The sequence below is a fragment of the Adelges cooleyi genome, unplaced genomic scaffold (assembly GCF_023614345.1).
Source record: "Adelges cooleyi isolate 19-005CV unplaced genomic scaffold, UGA_ACOO_1.1 ACOO_flye_CR_arks_rails_tigmint_CR_PRNA_108, whole genome shotgun sequence".
In the NCBI taxonomy this organism is placed as follows: domain Eukaryota; kingdom Metazoa; phylum Arthropoda; class Insecta; order Hemiptera; family Adelgidae; genus Adelges; species Adelges cooleyi.
Window position 1 is genome coordinate 13,552,802 of NW_026095761.1, and position 26,424 is coordinate 13,579,225.

Below are 26,424 nucleotides of genomic sequence, written 5' to 3' on the forward strand. Positions count from 1 at the left end.
ACTTTATTACAACAACAAGTTCTTCGGAAATCAAAAACCATTTTTTGAACAACTATGGCTTGTGTTTGATAAAACAAATAATAACAAGCAAAACAAAAAATTAATATTTTATTTTAAAATGTTGACTTATGATATTTGTATTTCTACCACCATACAGCAGTACACTACAAGCTTATAATTCAAGTACAATACAAGAGTTTTCATTAAATCTTGTTTTCTGTAATTAAGATTATTACGACTTACACCAGTATAGTTTTAAGTTTTTTATTTCTCTCAGTTACACCATACAGCTTAAAAATACGTTTAGACTTTAGACTGCACGGCTGGCCAAAGAATAATATATGTAATAATCGTTGAACCGAACGCAATTTCGCTGGAAGGACTATTAAAGTACGCCTAATGACTGCCACAAACAGACAGAAGTTGTCTTGGCGGATGAGTCAAATGAATGGGATAATGAGTGGTTAAGCTATAGTTTCATTTTAAATAATTGTTTATTAAAATTTATAAGTGCGTGCAAATGTATTATTCTGTGCATAAGATATATAATATGAATATGTAACACATAAATGTGGACATTAAAAAATTAAAAGTTATTAACAAACCAGTTTATATTTAATTATTAAACAACAATTATAATGTCGAATAAAACGACATGTGCATTGGATATTTTACGATGTGGTTAAACAATATTAGGACTGAATGGTTTCGGTGACGCAAACTAGAATGGACTCATCTTGACGCGAAAACACGTTCGGTTGGTATTGTCGTTCGAATTCGGAAAATCGTTTGAAATTTGCCGACGTTCCGAGATTAACCAACGACTGGAACGCTTTGTAATGGATATCGGAAAATGTTGTTTTTATTATTTCGATTATCACTTGGGCGCACATAATGGGCAATCGAGTGGAACACACGCCCAATATTGAGTATCTTGAGCTGACCTTAAGTTTGTGTTGTTCAGCGTTCGTCTTAATATAGTCCTCATTGAATAGGATCATTCCCATCGATTGGGCCGTGTAATTGTTTAAGGCGATGTTTGACTCTTTGCCGAATACCGTTAACGTTTCGATTATCCGTCGCTGTGATTCGACGATGCTCTTTTCATCGTAACCGCTCAGCTTGGCATACAGAGGATTATTTTTGGGCAAGTTCAAAAAATCACACCACTCTTTGTAGATTTCGAAAAACGGCGTGCAGGATTTCTCCTTAAGACAATGATTTACATGTTTTAAATTTTCCAAGAATGAATAATAGATCCGCAACATGATCGTGATAAACGCTCGCATAACATGTCCGTGGAAGTCCACCAGCGCCAAAACGTACTGGCCAAAAGACGTACGGCCGCTTTTGATCTCGGTAATTTTAGCTTTCAGATAATCGACCAGCCGTATTCCGTCTTCAAACACTCCGAATTTTGTCATCAGATTGGTTATCACAGTAGGTTTCTCGAACATGACATTCAAATACAGCATATTCAGTGTCAAATGTTCTTCGGTCAAAGGTTTAACTGGGTCAGAAAAAACGTCGTCCACTTGAAAACAGCCCAGATCGGAGTTGTCATCTAGATCATTCGAGTGATTGGCCAGTAGATGCTGCACCATAACCGAAGGTTTCTGAAAGAATTTACGTGTCGGCTTCGGCGGTAACATGTCGGCCAAGTACTCGGGGAAATGGCGTAAACCCCTGGTTGAAGGGCTGAACATCGTGCAATCGTTCTCAGACATCGTGCAAAGCAGCACTTTAAACATGCCGTAGTGTGCAGTCTGAATGTCCAGTGGGATTATATGGCCCGGGTTTATGGCGGCGTGTACTCGTATCCACTTGACGTATAAATACAGCAGCCATGACACGTCTATTTCGGTTTCGTTTAGGGCAACATTAAACGCCGTCAACAACATTTTCGCCTCCCAACCACCATACCATTTATCAATTTCCTCGTGTGAGCTGACGACATCTCCGGAACAACCAAAATAGTCCGGGTTCGTCAAAAGCAAATACAATGTCTTGTAGTACGATTCGTTGCATGCGATTTCTTTGCCGATAGCGGCAACATTTTTGGCCGGGTCCTCTAGGTAGCTCATATTTCCTTGCGAAACCGTCGGCCACTCTTTCCGATTGAATCGTCCTCTTCTAAACGACAGAAGATGTTTGAGTTTGTCACAGTTCGTCACGTAAACCAACACCAACACGGTGATAACCGACGCGATCCACTTCAATAGGAGAGTCATTTTTGGTATAATTACAGTTTACAGCAAGACGCAGGTAATCGAGAACTAGTACTTGTTACATACACAGAGCTATGGGATTAACTGTGCCGTTCGTAAGCGCTTAAATCTTTGAAATCTTTGAATTTGGGTTTAAAACTTTAAACCGAGTAAGTCAATATACTCGGGGGTGGCATATGTGTAAACATTTGATTTTGTTTTTTGTTCATTCGAGCCGGTGTGTCGGAGCGTTCGTTTTACGAATGCGTCAAAGCGGGCGCTGTGCACGCAAACACGTTAAACTTTACGCTTGCGGTAAACATAATGTAAAAACTTGATTATTTGTTATAGAACATCTGTTTTTTTCTTCAACTATTGAAAAACCAGTCCACGTGTACACCGGATTATTATTGTCCGCTAATCATAAGATCATAAATAATAGAGCTGGCAAGAAAAAAAAATTGTTTTAATATATATTTTTCTTTAATTGAAAGTAAATCATATGAATATTAGTAAAAACGATAATTAAACTCAATTTATTTTATGGATGAACCATAAAAAAGGGAAGAAATGACACTTTGACCTTATGAAAATATTTTCGAGATATAACAATAAAAAAATGTCAATGATGTTGATCCTAATCGTTTTCACCCTTATATTAAAATTAGATATTTCAAGAAAGTACATACATGGGTTGCAAGCGAATACATATTTTGATGTTCATTCAATTATAAATGTTATTATAATTAAGTAAATAATAAATAATAAATAATTATTCATTCAATTAGGTTTAGTAGGACGGGTAGATCACAAGTCTACAACAATTATTATAGCATAAAGAGCTTAAATCGCGTTCAAAAAAACGCTTTGATTCAAATTTGTAGACACTGGACCTCACGTTGGCACTTTTGCTGTGTTATTTTGTATTGTGCTTGGTTTATACTGTACTGGATTGATTTAACTGTTTAAAGTTTTGTAAAAAACCGAATAAACAAAGTAAAATGGTTTCTTACTTAGTTTAATCGGTTTTATACAACTTTTTTTTCGAGTTACAACATTTTTGTTTAGGAAGGCAGTAAACCCCCCCCCCTACTTTACAGGTTTTGATTTTTTTTTTGAAAAAGCATTTTTATTGTTTGAAAATAACTGTTGTTGTTACGACGAAAATTGTTTCCTTGGACTTATACAGTACATATGTCTTAACATTAGAATAACAATTTCGAAACTTTAAGTCCAATTTTTGTAAAATAGTAATAGATTCATAACAGATGTTCTTTAAGCATTATTTTTGAGACTTAAAGCATGTTCTACTAACATATACTTATAACAGTTGTGCCAAAATAATATCTGTTACACCTATTCAAATGGCTACAATATATGTAAACATTCATACAACAATTTCGAAACATTTAGCCCGGTTAAGATTTTACTTTAGACAAACTCTAGCATTTTACAAAAATATTTTTCTAGTTTTACTATTATTATTATTTTTTTTTATGGAAAACAAGTTTTGTTGGTTATATATATATTTTTTTTTGTGTTTTTCATATTCTACAAATATTATAACCAATACAAGTTTTTTATTAATACCCAATAATAAAACTTAAACAAATGTTTTTACCCTACGGATTCCCTGTATTCTAACACACTCTTATTATTGTGTTCATATTTTCAGATCTCCTAATATATTATTATAATTCATCTTTATTCTATAATTCGACTCTGTTAAGAAAATAGTATTGTTATATATTGTCTATACAGTCAAATAAAATGTAATATTAAGTAATAATATAAATATTTCAGATAGGATACTTTTTAATAGACTAATATCGTGTACCTACAATTTATGTACAGAAAAGTTCTTCGCTTTAATTATTGGGATATCAGGGTTTTACAATCATGCAACATATTAGTTTAAACATTTGAATTGTTATCTACACAAGCAACAAAACTAAGTACGCTAAAAAACCGTTCGTTTTAGATAAACAATAAACCGTAAAATGTTGTAAGATATTGTTTTTATATTTTGCTTGTGTGCTCTATAGACATTTTTAACATAAGTAATACAATATACTCGTAGCTATGAAAAAAACATCTGCAGTGGCCTTTAAACAATAACAAGATTTTTGAAATCCAAAACAAATTTTTGAACAGTTATGGCTTATGTATCATAAAACAAATAATAACAAGCAAACCACAAATTGAATATTCTACTTTATAACGAATATTTCTTTTAAATTAAACGATAAGCTACTATGATAAAAAACAAAATGTGTATTTATGATTCAAGCTTAGAACATAAAAAAGCCAGTAAAGCGGGGTTGAGGCATAATGGGGATAAATTATTGGGAAGACGGGTTGGTCACAGGTCTACAAAAGTTTTTTTATCAGAAAGTGATAAAATCATTTTTAAATAAACGCTTTGATGTGAATTTTCCCTTAAAAAATGTATAATGAAAAAGTATTTTAAATTATGGCCCAAAAAATGTTGACAATCTTGAGTACATTTTTGACAGTTATCGGTATTTTTATAAAAGAAAAAAAAATATAGATTTTGAGATATTAACATATTTTTTTTCTATCACCGTACAATGGTACTCTACAAGTTTATAATACAAGTACAATGCAAAAGTTTTCATTAACCCTTGTTTTCTGTATTTAAGTTTAAAACGACTTACACCGCTATAGTTTTCATCGAACATTTCTATGACTCTTTGCAGTGGAAACGTAGACTAAACGATTACAAAGATGTTAAACTGTAGATAATAGACTGCACGACTAGCCAAAGAATAATATACAAGGATTAATCGTCGAGCCGAACACAATCCCTCTGGTTAAAAAATCCATTGAGGAATGACGTCATGACCGACGACAGAATGTAAGTATCTGGAAGGACTATTAAAGTACGCCTGATGACTGCCAAAAAAAGTCAGAAGCTGTCTTGGCGGATGAGTCATATCAATAGGATAATGAGGGTTTATGCTATAGTTTCATTTAAAATAATTATTACATTATAATTTATATGTGCAAATAAAACAATTATTATATGCATAAGATATATAATATGAATATATAACACATAAACGTCACAGGAGACGTAGGGTAATAGTCCATGTATGAATATTTTAGAGTATAGCAAAAACAAAGTTCATGAATTCCTCTCCCTCCATCCTCTTTTTGTGAAAAATAGAGATCACATTGTACTAGAACAATATAGAAAAAAAAATTTTAAAATCTTATTAAACCTTATGAGATATTGAGTGGTTTATCATAAAAGAATCACTCTGTTTATTTGGAAATGGAAAAATATGAACACAGTGATAAGAGTTAGTTAGAATACAAGAAATCAGTAGGGGAAAAACATATGTTAAAGTATTGGTATTGGATTTTTTACAAAACTTGTATTGGTTATAATATTTAATAGAAAATGGTACTATCATGGACGCGAATTTAAACGTCCAATAACTCAAAAAAAATATCAAAATATAACAAAAACAAAATAATAGTAAAACTAGAAAAATTGTTTTTGTAAAATGGTACAGTTCGTCTAATGTAAATACTTAAAAAGTGTGTGAACCTAACTGTTATTGGTCTTTTGCATACATTATAAAACGATACATAACATATCGTTGCCTTTTGTACAATATACAATTTTTAACTAGAATTCAAAATTTTAGCTGAATAAATGTAAAAACTTTTTAACATTGTTATGGTCATTATGTATGTTTAGCTAGAAATTACTTTCAAGTAAACACATTGATTTGTAATAGTAGATATATCTGAGCGCACAGCAGTGCTCCGGCCAAGTTCCAGCAATGCCAGTGTATCTTTACAAGAACCAATTCACCCAAAAAGGGTGAATTTCTAAATTTGCATTTTTGTTACTGACTCACTTATCATCAAAATTATAAGACACTTCCCGTATAGGTGGAAACGGGAAATTTGGCACAAGGTGGGTCTTATAATGTAAGTTAAGGGAAAAAATCTGAAAATTGCAATTTTCTCAAAATTAATGTGCTAGGTGGGAATTAATGACCTTCACCGCGCTACAGCCAGTACAGGGCGCTGTTGATGCCAACATCTCTAGTCAGACATAATTTGTTCGTAGTTTGTGTCTTTGTTAATTCATGTTCACGTGTATGGTAGTGTAGCAGTGTTCTTTGTTTTTGTTACGTTTGTCACGTGGTTTATTATAAAGTGCAATTGTAGACATAAACGTTTAGGTTTCGTTTATACGTTTATAATACTAAACTAGATGTATAGTAGCTACTTGTATAAATTCTAGCTTCAGCTTCACTACAATGAATTCTAACAATTTGAAAAACAAAAGTATTGAGATAATTTAGATAATTTAATGCGCCTAACATTTAAATAATTCACCCCTTCCCCTACAAAACTAAGAATATCACCAAAAAAAAAAAAAACATTATTTTTAACTTAAAATTACAGTGCTCTACAAATTTTTAAAATTGTCAATTTAGTTCCAAATCCGTATTGAATGTTTTTAAATTTTATTCCAAATATTTATTGAGTATTCTTTAAATTTAAAACTGCTGATAAACGTTGATAAACCAAAAAGATATTACAAACTATTTCCTTAGAAAAGGTGTGAAGTTTTAACATTAAAGGAATACAAATTAGACCAAAAGTAGATGTATAATGTTCTTATAACATACAACATAAAATATTCTCAAAAATCATTAATTAAACTTTATTTTTACTATGGTTAAACCATAAAAAGGGAAGAAATTACTTTTTGACCTTTTGAAAATATTTCCGTAGTATTGTGATCATAATACAAAAATATAAATTATGATCAACCCGAATCGTATCCACCCTAATACTAAAATTATATTTTAAGGCTCTTTATCGAAAATGCTTTTCATTTTGCTGATACAAATTAATGTGTTTACGTAAAAGTATTTTCTAGCTATACATATATAATTACCCTAACCTATTTGCTAACATTTTTAATTCTAATTAAAATATTTGTATTGTATAAATTATTGGGTTACCAGGGTTTTACAATAGTGCTACAAATTAGTTCAAACATTTGAATTGGTTCCTACATAAACAACAAAACAAAATACGCTAAAATACGTTATTTTTCGATAAACAACAACCGTAAAATTTTGTATGATATTGTTTTTATATTTTGCTAGTACGCGCCATAGACATTTTTATCGCAAATAATGCAATAAATCCATGCAAAGAACTTCTGCTGTGACCTTATAACAACAAAAAGTTCTTTAGAAACAAAAAACAATTTTTTGAATAGCTATAGCTGATATAGGGTAATTCTATAGACTTAAATGTAGGTAAACAATGTACCTATAATAAATGTACAAAAATGTTATTCGCTCTAAATATTGGGATATCGAGATCCTACAATCATGCAACATGTTAGTTGAAACACCTGAATTGGTACCTAAATAAACAACAAAACCAATAAAGCGAAATTTATTGGTATTTTTTATTTTGTGCCATAGACATTTTATCAAAAATAATACAATAAAGCCATAAAAAAACATCTGGTTTTACTTTATTACAATAACAAGTTCTTCAGAAGTCGTAAACACCTTATTGAATATCTATGGCTTATGTATAAAAAAAAAAAAAAATAATAATAATAATATCTAGCAAAACACAAGTTGAATATTTTACTTTAAAAAAAATATCCCTTTTAAGTATAAAACGATACTCTTACATGAAAAAAACCAAAATATGTTTTTATAATTCACATCTAGAACATAAAAAAGCCAGTACAGTAGAGTCGGGGTAAAGTGGGGAAGAATAGTTTACAGGTATTCAACAATTATTAGAGCAGAAAGTGATGTAAACACTCTCAAATAAACTCTATATATGCGAATTTGTAGACACTGGATCTCACGTTCGCACGTTCGTACTGTGTTGGTTTGTATTGTATTTGGTTTAGATAGTACTGGTGTTGAACTATCTACAGATTCCCATCAAAGTGATTATTCGAAAGTAGTTTTAATATTATCAGATATAATAAAACTTGAAGAATTCATCGTCTCCAAAATGCTCCATTCCCATTATACCACAGTAGAGTACTGTACTGGCTTTGTTGTTTTTTTTTTTTTTTAAACTTAGTCTTATTGTTTGAATTTACCTATTTATTTTGATGAATATATTATTCTTTTACCGATACAGTACGGTTATGATATGTTTAGATATATTATAAACATCTAAACATTAAAATAACATTTTCGAAACTTAAAGCCCAATATGTAAAATCGTAATAGGGTCAAAGCAGATGTTTTTTTAGTAATTATTTTCATACTTTAAGCATGTACAACTAACATATACATAAAACACGTGTTAAAAAAAAACCAGTACAGTGGGGTCGGGGCATAGTGGGGACGGAGCATAGTTGGGTCGGGGCATATTGGGGACGGGGAGGTCACAGGTTTACAGGAATTTTTAAATCTGAAAGTGATAAAATCACTTTCGAAAAAACGCTTCGATGCAAATCGGTAGTTAGTATTTTCAAGCCAGTACAGTCCAAACCAAGCACAGTATAAACCAGCAAAGTTAGAAAGTTTTAAATGAAGGTTCTGTATTTACAAATGAGCATCAAAGCATTTATTTAAAAGCGATTTTATCCGAGAGGACTAGTACAGTAGAGTATTGGCATAATGTAATCAAAGCAATGAGGAAACGGAGTGGTCACAGGTCTACAAGAATAATTATAAATAAAAGTGATAAAATTGAATAAAATCGCTTTCAAATACCATTTCAATACATTAGAAAATCGCCGTTTTACTGCCTCATCCTGTATATTAATATCTTGTTATTTTCTAAAGAAAAATCGATTTTCTTACATTTAAATTAAAATAAATCGTATACTGGTACTGTGATGGAGAAAACAATAAATTTTACCTACATTTATTACTTATTAGTTAAATATTACTAACATGTATAGCCACTAGCGGTCGGCTGTTGCCTGTTATTTAACAATAACCTATTATGGAGTTTTTAAAAATTGTGTTTTTTTAATAATAGCATAGGAGCAGTATCATGATGTTAAATGTTCACGAGATTTGATCTAGTCACAAAATAAAGTATTATCATATATGACTTAATTATTATTAAAATTTATCTTAATAGTAATGGTACATAGTAATAAAATAATGAAATATTTTTTACAAAATTAGAGCTACAAGTTGATAAACTAAAAAAATAAAATTAGCACGAAGCAGATTATCTAATATTAGACAATTTAAACAATCAAGCGTGAATCTCTTTAAATGAATAACAGTATAACAATATACAAAACATAAGTTTTCCTTTAAAAAAATTGTGTAATAAAAAAAACATTTTGAGGCGGTATACTGCATAAAAACCAACACTTAATCTGAATCCAAAAAACAACAGTCCTCTTCATTATTTGCAGGTAGTTGGACATTAAATACTCATAGTTAACCTTCGGTAAGGTTATATAACGCAGGCTATAAAATAACGAGATAACGACAGTGGTTTTGTCGTATCAGAATCATTAAATGTCTTAATAAGTACACGGATAGGTTTTTTTCCCAATAAATCGAGTGTCTACTATAATCAGTTACACGATTTAGTCGCCTATGATATCATGTAATAAACACAATATTATGATACCGATCATGGACCCTAACCTAATCTAACACGGATAGACGTTACCAACTGATAGTTTTTAGTGTCTGTTCGTTTCTCACATCTGGTACACTGGGTTTTTAGTTAAAAAAAAAAAAAAAAAAAGTTGAATTTGTGTAAACTTTAAGTCAAGAGTGGTACTTGAGCACAAAACCTAATAGTATCATTCTGCATAGATATAAATAAAATTGTTTTAATGATTTGATCAATTTTTTTTAAAGATTTTAAGTGTTTTTGTTAAAATATACATAATCTGCGAAAACACAGTTTCCCGGCAATTAAAAAAAAACTGTAGTGCCGAATTTTTTTCCCGTTTAATATGTTATGGGTACATATGAGTTCCGACTACTGGCAAATTTTCAACCCAAAAGTTTTAAAATTACGGCTAAAAACCCCGAAAAACAAAAAAACTTGTACCCCCCCTAGGGGGGCGGGAAATGGGTATATTTTGAATTTGACAAAACTGACGTGCGCGGGCTTACCAAATAAATATTTTTTAAACATTTCAACTCGATCCGACTCTTTTTCTTGATACTATAGCCAGTAAAAGTTCTAACTTAAAAACTCGTACGGTTTTTTTTTTGTTTTTTCAACTTTCGTCTGTGAAGACTTAAATTTTTTCAACTTTTACCCCCCCAAAGTACAAACTAGACAAAATTTGTGATTTATAGAGTTGCTATTCGAAGGAATTGGTCTAGTATTAAAAAAGTTACAGTGTATACAGCGAAAAAAAAAGCCCACATCAGAGTAAAACCAATACCTTCTCGCTTTGCATCGAAGCTAAAAAAGATCCGCAATACAAATTCAAATAATACAAATAGGAAATGGAAAATCCAGTAGGTTCTAATTGGAGAAATTAGATTTGAAATTAAGGCCCCTGGATACCGACCATTTTTAAGGAGTTTTGTGTAAGCATTTTTTAAGAAAAAAGTGGTTTTAATAAATTTCGACCATGTTAATTAATTTACCGGTTAATTTATTTAAGCTTAATGGTAATAATTTTATTTTAAATCATTTTGTCTATGAGTAAAAGCCATTTTAGTTAAAATGATAGTACATTTTTTGTCCATCACATAGGCTGAACCAGTGATCCGATAAGTAATTTGAAAACAGATTTGAATTTGTCATGAAGTTTACTTGAGATCGGCCAGCGTACTTTTTTGATATCTACGCATAAAACACGTTTGAACATTTTATAAAATTTTAAATTTTAAAATCAAATTTGGAAAGAGTTAAAATTAAAAATTGACAAAATTGCTTCGACCGATCTCAAGTAAACTTCATGAAAAATTCATATCTGTTTTTAGATTGCTTATCGGATAAATGGTACGGCCTGTGCGATGGACAAAATATAATGTGTTTTGGTTGAAAAAAACGGTCGGTATCCAGGGGTTTTAATATGATATTAAATCTTTTACAACTATTACAAATTATAGATTTAAGATGATACAGTTACAACATATTATGTAAACATTTATACAACATTTTGAAAAGTTTGATTTGTAAAGTCGTCGTTCATTGAAATACTTAAAAACGATTTGAAAGAATGTTGAGATAATTTAGCAGTTAGACCATACAACAAATCCATCAAATATAATGTTACCTAGAAATACTTTATAAAAACTTGTTTATTCTAATCGAGATCCTATTATAGCTAGCCATATGGTATTATTGATACATAACTGAAGTTTATCAGCTTCGATGCGGATTTAAAATGTTTTATTTGTCTTCGATTTTTTAATGTTGCAAGTTTATAGATCAGAAATTGTATTTGAAAAATACCTATATGCACTAAAAATTTAAAAAAATTCACTCCTTTCTCTTTAAAACCTAGAAAATACCCCAAAAATTATGTTTCAGATAGTACAATTTAATAGAAAAATATTGTGTACAATTTATGTACAAAAACAGTTAATCGCTCTAATTAGTGAGATATCAGAGTTTTATAATCATGCAACATAATAATTAAAAATAATTGAATTGGTTCCTACATAAACAACAAAACAAAATATGCTGAAATACGTTATTTTTCGATGAAAAACAACCGTAAAATTTTGTGAAATTTTGTAAAACTTTGTATGATATTGTTTTTATATTTCGCTAGTACGCGCCATAGACATTATTATCACAAATAATGCAATAAACCCATGAAAAAAACTTCTGCTGTGATATTATTACAATAACAAGTTCTTCAGAAATCAAAAACACTTTTTTGAACAGCTATAGCTTGTGTATCACAAAAAAATAATATCGAGCAAAACACAAATTGAATATTTTTTTTTAAAACGGATATCCCTTTTAAAGTTAGTGAACATATGCAAGCTAATTATTTTCGTTGTCTGGGATTTTTTAAGGGGTGGAATCCTTTTCTTTTTTACATGACAGGCTTAAGGGCTGATGATTATGCCAAGAATTTTAGGTATTTATCGGTAATTTTTTAAAACAAAAAATGTTGACTTAAGATATTTGTATTTCTACCACCATACAGCAGTACACTACAAGCATATAATACAAGTACAATACAAGAGTTTTCATTAAACCTTGTTTTCTGTAATTAAGATTATTACGACTTACACCAGTATAGTTTTAAGTTTTTTAATTCTCTCACTTATATCATACAGCCTAAAAATACGTTTAGACTGCACGACTGTCCAAAGAATAATGTAAGTTATAATCGTTGGACCGATCGCTATCCCGCTGGCTAAAGAAACCATGGAGGGACTACCAGGAATGACTATTAAAGTACGCCTAATGACTGCCACAAACAGACAGAAGTTGTCTTGGCGGATGAGTCAAATGAATGGGATAATGAGTGGTTAAGCTATAGTTCCATTTTAAATAATTATTTTATTAAAATTTATATGTGCGTACAAATGTATTATTCTGTGCTAAAGATATATTATATGAATATGTAACACATAAAATGTGGACATTAAAAAATTAAAAGTTATTAACAAACCAGTTTATATTTAATTATTAAACAACAATTATAATAACGAATAAAACGACTGTGCATTGGATATTTTACGATGTGGTTAAACAATATTAGGACTGAATGGTTTCGGTGACGCAAACTAGAATGGACTTATCTTGACGCGAAAACACGTTCGGTTGGTATTGTCGTTCGAATTCGGAAAATCGTTTGAAAGTTGCCGACGTTCCGAGATTAACCAACGACTGGAACGCTTTGTAATGGATATCGGAAAATGTTGTTTTTATTATTTCGATTATCACTTGGGCGCACATAATGGGCAATCGAGTGGAACACACGCCCAATATTGAGTATCTTGAGCTGACCTTAAGTTTGTGTTGTTCAGCGTTCGTCTTAATATAGTCCTCATTGAATAGGATCATTCCCATCGATTGGGCCGTGTAATTGTTTAAGGCGATGTTTGACTCTTTGCCGAATACCGTTAACGTTTCGATTATCCGTCGCTGTGATTCGACGATGCTCTTTTCATCGTAACCGCTCAGCTTGGCATACAGAGGATTATTTTTGGGCAAGTTCAAAAAATCACACCACTCTTTGTAGATTTCGAAAAACGGCGTGCAGGATTTCTCCTTAAGACAATGATTTACATGTTTTAAATTTTCCAAGAATGAATAATAGATCCGCAACATGATCGTAATAAACGCTCGCATAACATGTCCGTGGAAGTCTACCAGCGCCAAGACGTACTGGCCAAAAGACGTACGGCAGCTTTTGATCTCGGTAATTTTAGCTTTCAGATAATCGACCAGCCGTATTCCGTCTTCAAACACTCCAAATTTTGTCAGCAGATTGGTTATCACAGTAGGTTTCTCGAACATGACATTTAAATACAGCATATTCAGTGTCAAATGTTTTACTGTCAGAGGCTTAATCGGGTCAAAAGTACCGTCGTTCTCTTGAAAACAGCCAAGATTGGAGTTGTCACGTAGATCACTCCAGTGATTGTCCAGAAGATGCTGCACCATAACCGAAGGTTTCTCAAAGAATTTACGTGTCGGCTCCGGCGGTAACATGTCGGCCAAGTACTCGGGGAAATGGCGTAAACCCCCGTTTAAAGGGCTGTACATCGTGCAATCGTTCTCAGACATCGTGCAAAGCAGCACTTTAAACATGCCGTAGTGTGCAGTCTGAATGTCCAGTGGGATTATATGGCCCGGGTTTATGGCGGCGTGTACTCGTATCCACTCGACGTATAAATACAGCAGCCATGACACGTCCATATCGGTATCGTACATGGCGACATTGAACGCCGTCGACAACATTTTCGTCTCCCATTCATAATGCCATTTATCAATTTCCTCGTGTGAGCTGACGACATCTCCGGAACAACCAAAATAGTCCGGGTTTGTCAAAAGCAAATACAATGTCTTGTAGTACGATTCGTTGCATGCGATTTCTTTGCCGAGAGCGGCAACATTTTTGGCCGGGTCCTCTAGGTAGCTCATATTTCCTTGCGAAACCGTCGGCCACTCTTTCCGATTGAATCGTCCTCTTCCAAACGACAGAAGATGTTTGAGTTTGTCACAGTTCGTCACGTAAACCAACACCAACACGGTGATAACCGACGCGATCCACTTCAATAGGAGAGTCATTTTTGGTATAATTACAGTTTACAGCAAGACGCAGGTAATCGAGAACTAGTACTTGTTACATACACAGAGCTATGGGATTAACTGTGCCGTTCGTAAGCGCTTAAATCTTTGAAATCTTTGAATTTGGGCTTAAAACTTTAAACCGAGTAAGTCAATATACGCGGGGGTGGCATATGTGTAAACATTTGATTTTGTTTTTTGTTCATTCGAGCCGGTACGTCGGAGTGTTCGATTTACGAATGCGTCAAAGGTGGCGCTGTGCACGCAGACACGTTAAACTTTACGCTTGCGGTAAACATAATGTAAAAACTTGATTATTTGTTATAGAATATCGGTTTTTTTCTTCAACTATTGAAAAACCAGTCCACATGTACACCGGATTATTATTGTCCGCTAATAACAAGATCATAAATAATAGAGCTGGCAAGAAAAAAATTGGTTTTAATAGATATTTTTCCTTAATTGAAAGTAAATCATATGAATATTAGTAAAAACGATAATTAAACTCAATTTATTTTATGGATGAACCATAAAAAAGGGAAGAAATGACACTTTGACCTTATGAAAATATTTTCGAGATATAACAATAAAAAATTTCAATGATGTTGACCATAATCGTTTTCACCCTTATATTAAAATTAGATATTTCAAGAAAGTACATACATGGGTTGCAAGCGAATACATATTTTGATGTTCATTCATTTATAAATGTTATTATAATTGAGTAAAATAATAAAATAATGGTTTATTAGGTTTATTAGGACAGGTAGATCACAGGTCTACAGCAATTATTATAGCATAAAGAGCTTAAATCACGTTTAAAAAAAACGCTTTGATTCAAATTTGTAGACACTGGACCTCACGTTGGCACTTTTGCTGTGTTATTTTGTATTGTGATTGGTTTATACTGTACTGGTTTGAATTAACTATTTAAAGTTTTGTAAAAAACCGAATAAACATAGTAAAATGGTTTCTTACTTAGTTTAATCGGTTTTATACAACTTTTTTTCGAGTTACAACATTTTTGTTTAGGAAGGCAGTAACCCCCCCCCCCTACTTTACAGGTTTTGATTTTTTTTTTGAAAAAGCACTCTTATTGTTTGAAAATAACTGTTGTTGTTACGACGAAAATTGTTTCCTTGGACTTATACAGTACATATGTCTTAACATTAGAATAACAATTTCGAAACTTAAAGTCCAATTTTTGTAAAATAGTAATAGATTCATAACAGATGTTCTTTAAGCATTATTTTTGAGACTTAAAGCATGTTCTACTAACATATACTTATAACAGTTGTGCCAAAATAATATCTGTTACACCTATTCAAATGGCTACAATATATGTAAACATTCATACAACAATTTCGAAACATTTAGCCCGGTTAAGATTTTACATTAGACAAACTCTAGCATTTTACAAAAATATTTTTCTAGTTTTACTATTATTATTATTCTTTTTTATGGAAAACAAGTTTTGTTGGTTATATATATATTTTTTTTTGTGTTTTTCATATTCTACAAATATTATAACCAATACAAGTTTTTTATTAATACCCAATAATAAAACTTAAACAAATGTTTTTCCCCTACGGATTCCTTGTATTCTAACACACTCTTATTATTGTGTTCATATTTTCAGATCTCCTAATATATTATTAAAATTCATCTTTATTCTATAATTCGACTCTGTTAAGAAAATAGTATTGTTATATATTGTCTATACAGTCAAATAAAATGTAATATTAAGTAATAATATAAATATTTCAGATAGGATACTTTTTAATAGACTAATATCGTGTACCTACAATAAATGTACAGAAAAGTGTCTTCGCTCTAATTATTGGGATGTCAGGGTATTACAATCATGCAACATATTAGTTCAGACATTTAAATTGTTATCTACACAAGCAACAAAACTAAATACGCTAAAAAACCATTCGTTTTAGATAAACAATAAACCGTAAACATCTGCTGTGACCTCATTACAATAACAAGGGTTTTCATAATCAAAGAAACAACTTTTTGAACAGCTATGGCTTATGTATCACACAAAAAATAATAACGAGTAAAACACAAATTGAATGTTTTACTTTAAAACAAATATCCCTTTTAAATTAAATGATAGCTAATATGAAAAAAAAACCAAAACGGTTTTTATGATTCACGCCTAGATCATAACAAAGCCAGTAAAGTGGAGTTTGGCATGGGGGTACGAAATATTGGGGAGACGGGTAGGTTACAAATTTACAAAAGTTATTATATCAGAAAGTGATAAAATCATTTTTAAATAAACGCTTCGATGTGAATTTTCCCTTAAAAAATGTATAATGAAAAAGTATTTTAAATTATGGGCCAAAAAATGTTGACAACCTTGAGTACATTTTTGACAGTTATCGGTATTTTTATAAAACAAAAAAAATATAGATTTTGAGATATTAACATATTTTTTTCCTATCACCGTACAATGGTACTCTACAAGTTTATAATACAAGTACAATGCAAAAGTTTTCATTAACCCTTGTTTTCTGTATTTTAGTTTAAAACGACTTACACTGCTATAGTTTTAAGATTTTTAATTCCTTCAGTTATTACATACAGCTTAAAAAAAAAATGTAAAATTTACACCAAGTACACAACACGCAACGTGTTCCAGTAATCCATTTGGTTTGTTATTATAATATATAACGTATAAATATAATGATAAGACCCATTATTTGCAAGTCAATTTGTTTCCTTGCCTGGGTGTTTTGAAGGGGTGGCATCCTTTTCTTAATTACATGATGAAGCTACTGGCTTTAAGGGCTAATGATACTACACGTATGAAAACCGACCAACAAGAATAGTTTCTTAGACACTGGTTAAGTTACCGTCAGGTTATATGAGTATCACTCAGAGATCACCTGGACGGGTTTTTAGACTATCAAGTTCTCATTCGGAGGATGGCTAGACTATCACCAGAACTTACAGCACGCATCACTAAGTGTGTCCAAAATATGAAGAGACTATAACTACATCACTTATGAATGGTACAGACTACCAATAGATTCTCGCTGGACCGTCTGAAATATTACCAACATTTTAATAGAACATTTCTATGACTCTTTGCAGTGGAAACGTAGACTAAACGATTACAAAGATGTTAAACTGTAGATAATAGACTGCACGACTAGCCAAAGAATAATATACAAGGATTAATCGTCGAGCCGAACACAATCCCTCTGGTTAAAAAATCCATTGAGGAATGACGTCATGACCGACGACAGAATGTAAGTATCTGGAAGGACTATTAAAGTACGCCTGATGACTGCCAAAAAAAGTCAGAAGCTGTCTTGGCGGATGAGTCATATCAATAGGATAATGAGGGTTTATGCTATAGTTTCATTTAAAATAATTATTACATTATAATTTATATGTGCAAATAAAACAATTATTATATGCATAAGATATATAATATGAATATATAACACATAAACGTCACAGGAGACGTAGGGTAATAGTCCATGTATGAATATTTTAGAGTATAGCAAAAACAAAGTTCATGAATTCCTCTCCCTCCATCCTTTTTTGTGAAAAATAGAGATCACATTGTACTAGAACAAGATAGAAAAAAAAATTTTTATTTCTTATTAAACCTTATGAGATATTGAGTGGTTTATCATAAAAGAATCACTCTGTTTATTAGGAACTGGAAAAATATGAACACAGTAATAAGAGTTAGTTAGAATACAAGAAATCAGTAGGGGAAAAACATATGTTAAAGTATTGGTATTGGATTTTTTACAAAACTTGTATTGGTTATAATATTTAATAGAAAATGGTACTATTATGGACGCAAATTTAAACGTCCAATAACTCAAAAAAAAAATTCAAAATATAACAAAAACAAAATAATAGTAAAACTAGAAAAATTGTTTTTGTAAAATGGTACAGTTCGTCTAATGGAAATACTTAAAAAGTGTGTGAACCTAACTGATATTGGACTTTTGCATACATTATACAAACGAATACCAAAATCATATCGTTGCTTTTGTACAAATCACAAAAATATTTTAACTAGAATTCAAAACTGTAATTGTAGACTTTATTTGAAAGTGATTTTAACACTTTCTGCTCTTAACAATTTTGGTGACCCTATTCTTTCCCACAATGTTTCGTCCTCACCATGCCCCAGCCTCACTGCACTGGCTTTTATTTGTACTATGTGTCAATCATAAACCCACATTTGGTTCTTTTTATCATATTAGCTTATCGTTTAATTTAAAAGGGATATCTGAGCGCACAGCAGTGCTCCGGCCAAGTTCCAGCAATGCCAGTGTATCTTTACAAGAACCAATTAACCCAAAAAGGGTGAATTTCTAAATTTGCATTTTTGTTACTGACTCACTTATCATCAAAATTATAAGACACTTCCCGTATAGGTGGAAACGGGAAATTTGGCACAAGGTGGGTCTTATAATGTAAGTTAAGGGAAAAAATCTGAAAATTGCAATTTTCTCAAAATTAATGTGCTAGGTGGGAATTAATGACCTTCACCGCGCTACAGCCAGTACAGGGCGCTGTTGATGCCAACATCTCTAGTCAGACATAATTTGTTCGTAGTTTGTGTCTTTGTTAATTCATGTTCACGTGTATGGTAGTGTAGCAGTGTTCTTTGTTTTTGTTACGTTTGTCGCGTGGTTTATTATAAAGTGCAATTGTAGACATAAACGTTTAGGTTTAGTTTATACGTTTATAATACTAAACTAAATTTATAGTGGCTACTTGTATAAATTCTAGCTTCACTACAATAAACTCTAACAATTTGAAAAACAAAAATGTTGAGATAATTTAGATAATTTAATGCTCCTAACATTTAAATAATTCACCCCTTCCCCTACAAAACTAAGAATATCACCAAAAAAAAAAAAAACATTATTTTTAACTTAAAATTACAGTGCTCTACAAATTTTTAAAATTGTCAATTTAGTTCCAAATCCGTATTGAATGTTTTTCAATTTCATTCCAAATTTTTATTTTATCTTTAAATTTAAAACTGCTGATAAACGTTGATAAGCCAAAAAGATATTACAAACTATTTCCTTAGAAAAGGTGTGAAGTTTTAACGTTAAAGGAATAAAAATTAGACCAAAAGTAGATGTAAAATGTTCTTATAAAATACAACATAAAATATTCTCAAAAATCATTAACTAAACTTTATTTTTACTATGGATAAACCATAAAAAGGGAAGAAATTACTATTTGACCTTTTGAAAATAAGTCCTTAGTATTGTTATCACATTATACAAATATAAATGATGATCAACCCTAATACTAAAATTATATTTTAAGGCTCATTATCGAAAATGCTTTTCAATTTGCTGATACAAATTAATGTGATTATGTAAAAGTATTTTCTAGCTATACATATCTAATAACCCTAACCTATTCGCTAAATCTTTTAATTCTAATTAAAATATTTGTATTGTATAAATTATTGGGATATCAGGGTTTTACAATAGTGCTACAAATTAGTTCAAACATTTGAATTAGTTCCTACATAAACAACAAAACAAAATACGCTAAAATACGTTATTATTCGATAAACAACAACCGTAAAATTTTGTAAGATATTGTTTTTATATTTTGCTAGTACGCGCCATAGACATTTTAAACATAAGTAATACAATATAGCTATGAAAAAAACATCTGCAGTGGCCTATATACAATAACAAGATTTTCGAAATCTAAAACAAATTTTTGAACAGTTATGGCTTATGTATCATAAAACAAATAATAACAAGCAAAACACAAATTGAATATTCTACTTTAAAACGAATATCCCTTTTAAGTTAAACGATGAGCTACCATGATAAAAAAACAAAATGTGTATTTATGATTCAAGATAAGAACATAAAAAAGCCAGTAAAGCGGGGTCGGGGCGTAATTGGTATGAATTATTGGGGAGACGGGTTGGTCACAGGTCTACAAAAGTTATTATATCAGAAAGTGATAAAATCATTTTTAAATAAACGCTTCGATGTGAATTTTCCCTTAAAAAATGTATAATGAAAAAGTATTTTAAATTATGGCCCAAAAAATGTTGACAATCTTGAGTACATTTTTTACAGTTATCGGTATTTTTATAAAACAAAAAAAAATATAGATTTTGAGATATTAACAGAAAGTAGTATAATAACCTTCAATTTAACGTTTTGTTGCAATTTGTAAACATTAGACATAACGTTGGCACGTTTCTACTGTGGTGGTGTGTATTGTGCTTGATTAGACTATACTGGCTTGAACTAACTACACACAGATTCACAGCAAAGCGAAAGTGATTTTAATACTTTCAGATACAATAAAACGTCATCGTGTTTACAATGCTCTATCCCCACTATACCCCAACCTACTTAACTGGTTTTTTTTTTAAACATAATAATTATTGTTTGAACGAAATATTGTTGATTTTATCACTTGCTGCTCTAATAATTGTTGTAGACCTGTTACCCACCTGTCCCAACTATACCCCGACCCCACTGTGCCGGTTTTTTTATGTTCTAGGTGTTAATTATAAAAACACAATTAGTTTTTTTTTTATATTGCCTTATCATTTAAGTTAAAAGGGATATTCGTTCTAAAGTATATTTGTATGATATTATTTTTATATTTTGTTCGTATGCGCCATAGGCATTTTTAAACTTTGAGCCCGATTCGTACAATCGTCGTGCATTGAAATACATAGTAGTACTAATTATAAATGTTTTAGATAGGGTAACTTTATAGACTTAAATGTAGGTTAACAATGTACCTATAATAAATGTACAAAGAAGTTATTCGCTTTTGGAATATCGGGGTCCTACAATCATGCAACATGTTAGTTCAAACACCTGAAGTGGTACTTAAATACACAACAAAACCAAAAAACATCTGATATTACTTTATTACAATAACAAGTTCTTCAGAAGTCGTAAACACCTTATTGAACAGCTATGGCTTATGTATAAAAAAAAAAATAATAATAATAATAATATCTAGCAAAACACAAGTTGAATATTTTACTTAAAAAAAAACCCTTTTAAGTAAAATTATATAGTCTTATATGAAAAAAAAACCAAAATATGTTTTTATAATTCACACCTAGAACATAAAAAAGTCAGTACAGTGGAGTCGGGGTATAGTGGAAAAGAGTAGTTCACAGGTATTCAACAATTATTAGAGCAGAAAGTGTTGTAAACACTTTCAAATAAACCTTATATATGCGAATTTGTAGACACTGGACCTCATGTTCGCACGTTCGTACTGTGTTGGTTTGTATTGTGTTTGGTTTAGTGTTATTATAAAACTTAAAATAATAATTTTTAAACTTAAAAACCTACTCGTATTTACGTTTAATCCTTAATGTCATTTTTAAATTTAAACTTTCAACGTTTTTTATATGTTAAAAACAAGTTGCTAAATAATTAAAAAAGATCTCAAGTGATAAATTGATTCTAAATAATAATCTAAATCGTGTAGATGGCTACATATAAGATTATTACTATAACATTTATAGTTACAGTCAGATTAATAAATATCATATAATATCTACATAGAGATATATTCAAAGCTTTTGTCAAAAACCAAAAAACACAAACAACTAATAAGATTCTTAAAACTTGTTTATTCTAATCGAGATCCTATTATAGCTAGCCATATAATATTATTGATACATAACTTCGATGCGGATTAAAAATTTTTTATTTGTCTTCGATTTCTTAATGTTACAAGTTTATAGATCAGAAATTATATTTGAAAAGTACCTAAATGCACTATAAATTTGAATAATTCACTCCTTCCTCTTTAAAACCTAGAAAATTACCCCAAAAATGACGTTTCAGATAGTACAATTTAATAGTATAATATTGTGTACAATTTATGTACAAAATAGTTATTCGCTCTAATTAGTGAGATATCAGGGTTTTATAAACATGCAACATAATAATTCAAACATTTGAATTGGTTCCTACATAAACAACAAAACAAAATACGCTAAAATACGTTATTTTTCGACAAACAACAGCCGTAAAATTGTGTATGATATTGTTTTTATATTTCGCTAGTACGCGCCATAGATATTTTTATCACAAATAATGCAATAAATCCATAAAAAGAACTTCTGCCGTGACATTATTACAATAACGAGTTCTTCAGAAATCAAAAACACTTTTTTGAACAGCTATAGCTTGTGTATCACAAATAAAATAAAATCGAGCAAAACACAAATTGAATATTTTTTTTTAAAACGGATATCCCTTTTAAAGTTAGTGAACATATGCAAGCTAATTATTTTCGTTGTCTGGGATTTTTTAAGGGGTTGTATCCTTTTCTTTTTTACATGACAGGCTTTAAGGGCTGATGATTGTGCGGAGAATCTTAAGCACATTTAGGATAATTATCGGTAATTTGTTAAAACAAAAAATGTTGACTTAAGATATTTGTATTTCTGCCCCTATACAGCAGTACACTATAAGGTTATAATATAAGTACAATAAACCTTAATAAATAATAGTTTTCATTAAACCTTGTGTTCTGTAATTAAGATTATTATGACTTACACCAGTATAGTTTTAAGTTTTTTAATTCTCTCAGTTATGTCATTCAACTTAAAATTACGTTTAGACTGCACGTCTGGCCAAAGAATAATGTAAGTTATAATCGTTGAACCGAACGCCATTCCGCTGGAATGACTATTAAAGTACGCCTAATGACTGCCACAAACAGACAGAAGCTGGCTTGGCGGATGAGTCACATGAATGGGATAATAAGTGTTTATGCTATAGTTTCATTTAAAACAATTATTTTATTGAAGTTAATATGTGCGTGCAATTGTATTATTCTGTGCATAAATTAGTACATTCTGTGCATAGATATATAATATAAATATAGAACATATATAATGAGTTCATTAAAGAATTAAAAATTATTATCAAACCATTTCATATTTTATTAAATTAATAACAATTATAATGTCGAATAAAACGACAGTACATTGGATTTCTTAAATTGCGGTTAAACAATGTTAGTACTTAATGGTTTAGGTGTCGCAAACTAGAATAGATTGCGTTTCATCTTTCCGCGAAAACATGTTCGGTTTGTATTGCTGTTCGTATTTGGAAAATCGGTTGAAATTTTCCGATGTTCTGAGCTTAACCAACGACTGGATCGCTTTGTAATGGATATGGGGAAATATTTTTTTTATAATTCCGATTATCACTTGGGCGCACATAATGGGCCAACTAATTGTATACACCCCCAATATTGTGAGATTGGAGCTGACTTTTATGTTATGTTGTTTAGCGCTCGCCTTTATATTGTTCTCATTGAATCTGATCCTCTCCATCGATTGGGCCGTGTAATTGACGTTCAAGGAGTCGTTTGACTCTCTGCCTAATACCGTCAACGTTTCAATTATCCGTCGCTGTGATTCGTGGATGCTCGTGTTATCGTCACCGCTGGGTTGGGCATACAGAGGATTACTTTTGGGCAAGTGCAAAAAATCACACCACTCTTTGTAGGTTTCGAAAAATAGTTTCCATGTTTTCTTCTTAAGACAAGGTTTTTCATTTTTAAACTTTTCCAAAAATGAATAATAGATCCGCAACATGATGGTGGTTAACGCTCGCATAACATGTCCGTGGAAGTCCACCAGCGACAAGACGTACTGGCCAAAAGACGTACGGCCGCTTTTGATCTCGGTAATCTTAGTCTTCAGATCATCGACCAGCCGTATCCCGTCTTCATACACTCCGAATTCCGTCAGCAGAGCGGTCGCCTCTGAAGTTTTATCGAACATGTCATTCAAATACAGCATGTTCAGTGTCAAATGTTCTTCGGCCAAAGGTTTAACCGCGTCAGAAGTACCGTCTTCCACTTGGATACAGCCCAGACTGGAGTTGTGACATAGTTCATTCCAGTGCTTGGCCAGAAGTTGCTTTACCATAACCGAAGGTTCAGGATGGACTCTACGTGTGGTTAGCGACGGTATCAAGTCGGTCAGGTATTCAGGAAATGTTTGTAAACGACTGGTCGGATGAGTGAGCAAATTGCGATTAAACATCGTGCAATCGTTCTCTGACATCGTGCAAAGCAGAACTTTATACATGCCGTAGTGCGCAGTCTGCCAGGTCGGCAGCAATTTATTGCTTTGGTTTACGGACACGTGTACATGTACCCACTTAACGAATAAAAACAGCAACCATGACACGTCCATTTCATTGTCGTTCAGAGTGACGTTGAACGCCGCCAATAACATTTTTGTCTCCCAATCTTTATACGGGTTTTCAATGTCCTTGTACAAACTGACGATTTTTCCGGAACAACTGAAGTGCTCCGGGATTGTCAGAAGCAGATAGTATATATTGTAGTACGATTCGTTGCATGTGATTTCTTTGCCAATAGCAGCAACATGTTTGGCCGGGTCCTTCTTTAGTTTGTATATAGTTACTTGCAACTCCGCCGGCCACCGTTCTTCATCGAATTGTCCTCTCATGGCCGACTTAAGATGTTCGTACCTGTCACAGTTTGTCACGTCAACAAACACCAACACGGTGATAACCGACGCGGTCCACTTCAATAGGAGTGTCATTTTTGGTATAATTACAGTTTACAGCGAGACGCAGGTAATCGAGCACTTGCTAGTACTTGTTACAAGTGTACAGCACGGGATTGACTGTGCCGTTCGTAAGCGCTTAAATGTATGAATCTCTGAATTTGGTAAAAAACATTTTAAACCGAGTAAGTAAATATACATGAGGGTGGCAGATGTATTAATATTTGTTTTTTGTTCATTCGTGCCGGTGTATCAGAATTCAAAGTGTTCGACTTACGAATGCGTCATAGCGGGCGCTGTGCAAGTCTACATTATCAAAATGAACAACATCTGTGTTGTAGTACCTACACGTGTACACCGGATTTTTATTGCCCGCTGATGATAAGATCATAAATAATAATTTTGTTACTTAACTGTTTAGCCTTTTTTTCCTATGTTTGCAAAAACTATTTCACTACTGTGCCTATTGGGGTCTAAAACATGTGTAAAAAAATAGGGGAGTACAACTTTTTTTGAGATGGGGACTGAAGAACCGTATCCCCGCCCCTTTTATTGTAAAAAAAACATATTTTCAATTGTTAATCTGTGTACATATTTAGTATAGAATAAGTATGAACAATTTTAAGATAAATAATACAGATATATTGATTTTTCAAGGAAGTACATGCATAGTTTGCAAGTGAATATTTAATTTGATGTTGATATATCTAAATACTCTGAATAATCACAAATCTGAATACCGTTTGGGATTCCAACTAAAAAACGATATGGTTTTTATTTTGTACTCTGAATTTTCGTCGTATAAAATACGCTAAAATAATCGACGAAGAGTGTAAAGAAAACACAATTTGACAGCATATTTTTTTTCTTTATTTCTCTATTTCGAGCAAAAGTTTAGGACTTGAGATCTGAGAATTTGACTGACTATCTAGTGTGGGCTGTAACATATATAATTTTCTCAAATATCTGTAAACAAATTTTTTTCAAAACAAACGATCAATCCTAATCGTAACTATATATATATTAGATTATACTACAATTTTTTGAAGTCTAAAAATTAGATGAATAAAAATCGATTATTAAGAAAATTATTTATTCATAAAAGTACAGGGTAGTATTTTTTTAATAACTTTATTATGGTTTTACTAAAATTTAAAATTTTTGTTAAAAAATGTGTTTTTATTAAACATCATTCCCCGATGAATGTAAACCATATAAATATTAGTAAAGATGATGTTTAAAAAAAAGTTTTCAAAAAGTTGTTACTCAATAAAAAATGATATTTTTTTACATAGATTTGATCAAATTTTGTTATTCATCAACAGGAAAAAATATTAAAATTGATGGATTTTTATATCTTTCCTATTTTTCAATTGATAATAGATACATGACTGACGTTTCTTAATCTACGAA

General features: G+C 31.4%; 1 protein-coding gene across 1 annotated transcript; it reads right to left on the minus strand.

The window, feature by feature from the left end:
• Nucleotides 1–571: 571 nt before the first annotated feature.
• LOC126843111 (uncharacterized) lies at nt 572–25,132 on the minus strand. The gene is made up of 2 exons (XM_050580446.1): nt 23,448–25,132; nt 572–657 (listed from the first exon to the last, which is right to left on the minus strand). Exon 1 carries the CDS (start codon nt 25,045–25,047, stop codon nt 23,497–23,499), a length of 1,551 nt encoding a protein of 516 aa, XP_050436403.1. The 5' UTR covers nt 25,048–25,132; the 3' UTR covers nt 572–657; nt 23,448–23,496.
• Nucleotides 25,133–26,424: the final 1,292 nt, after the last annotated feature.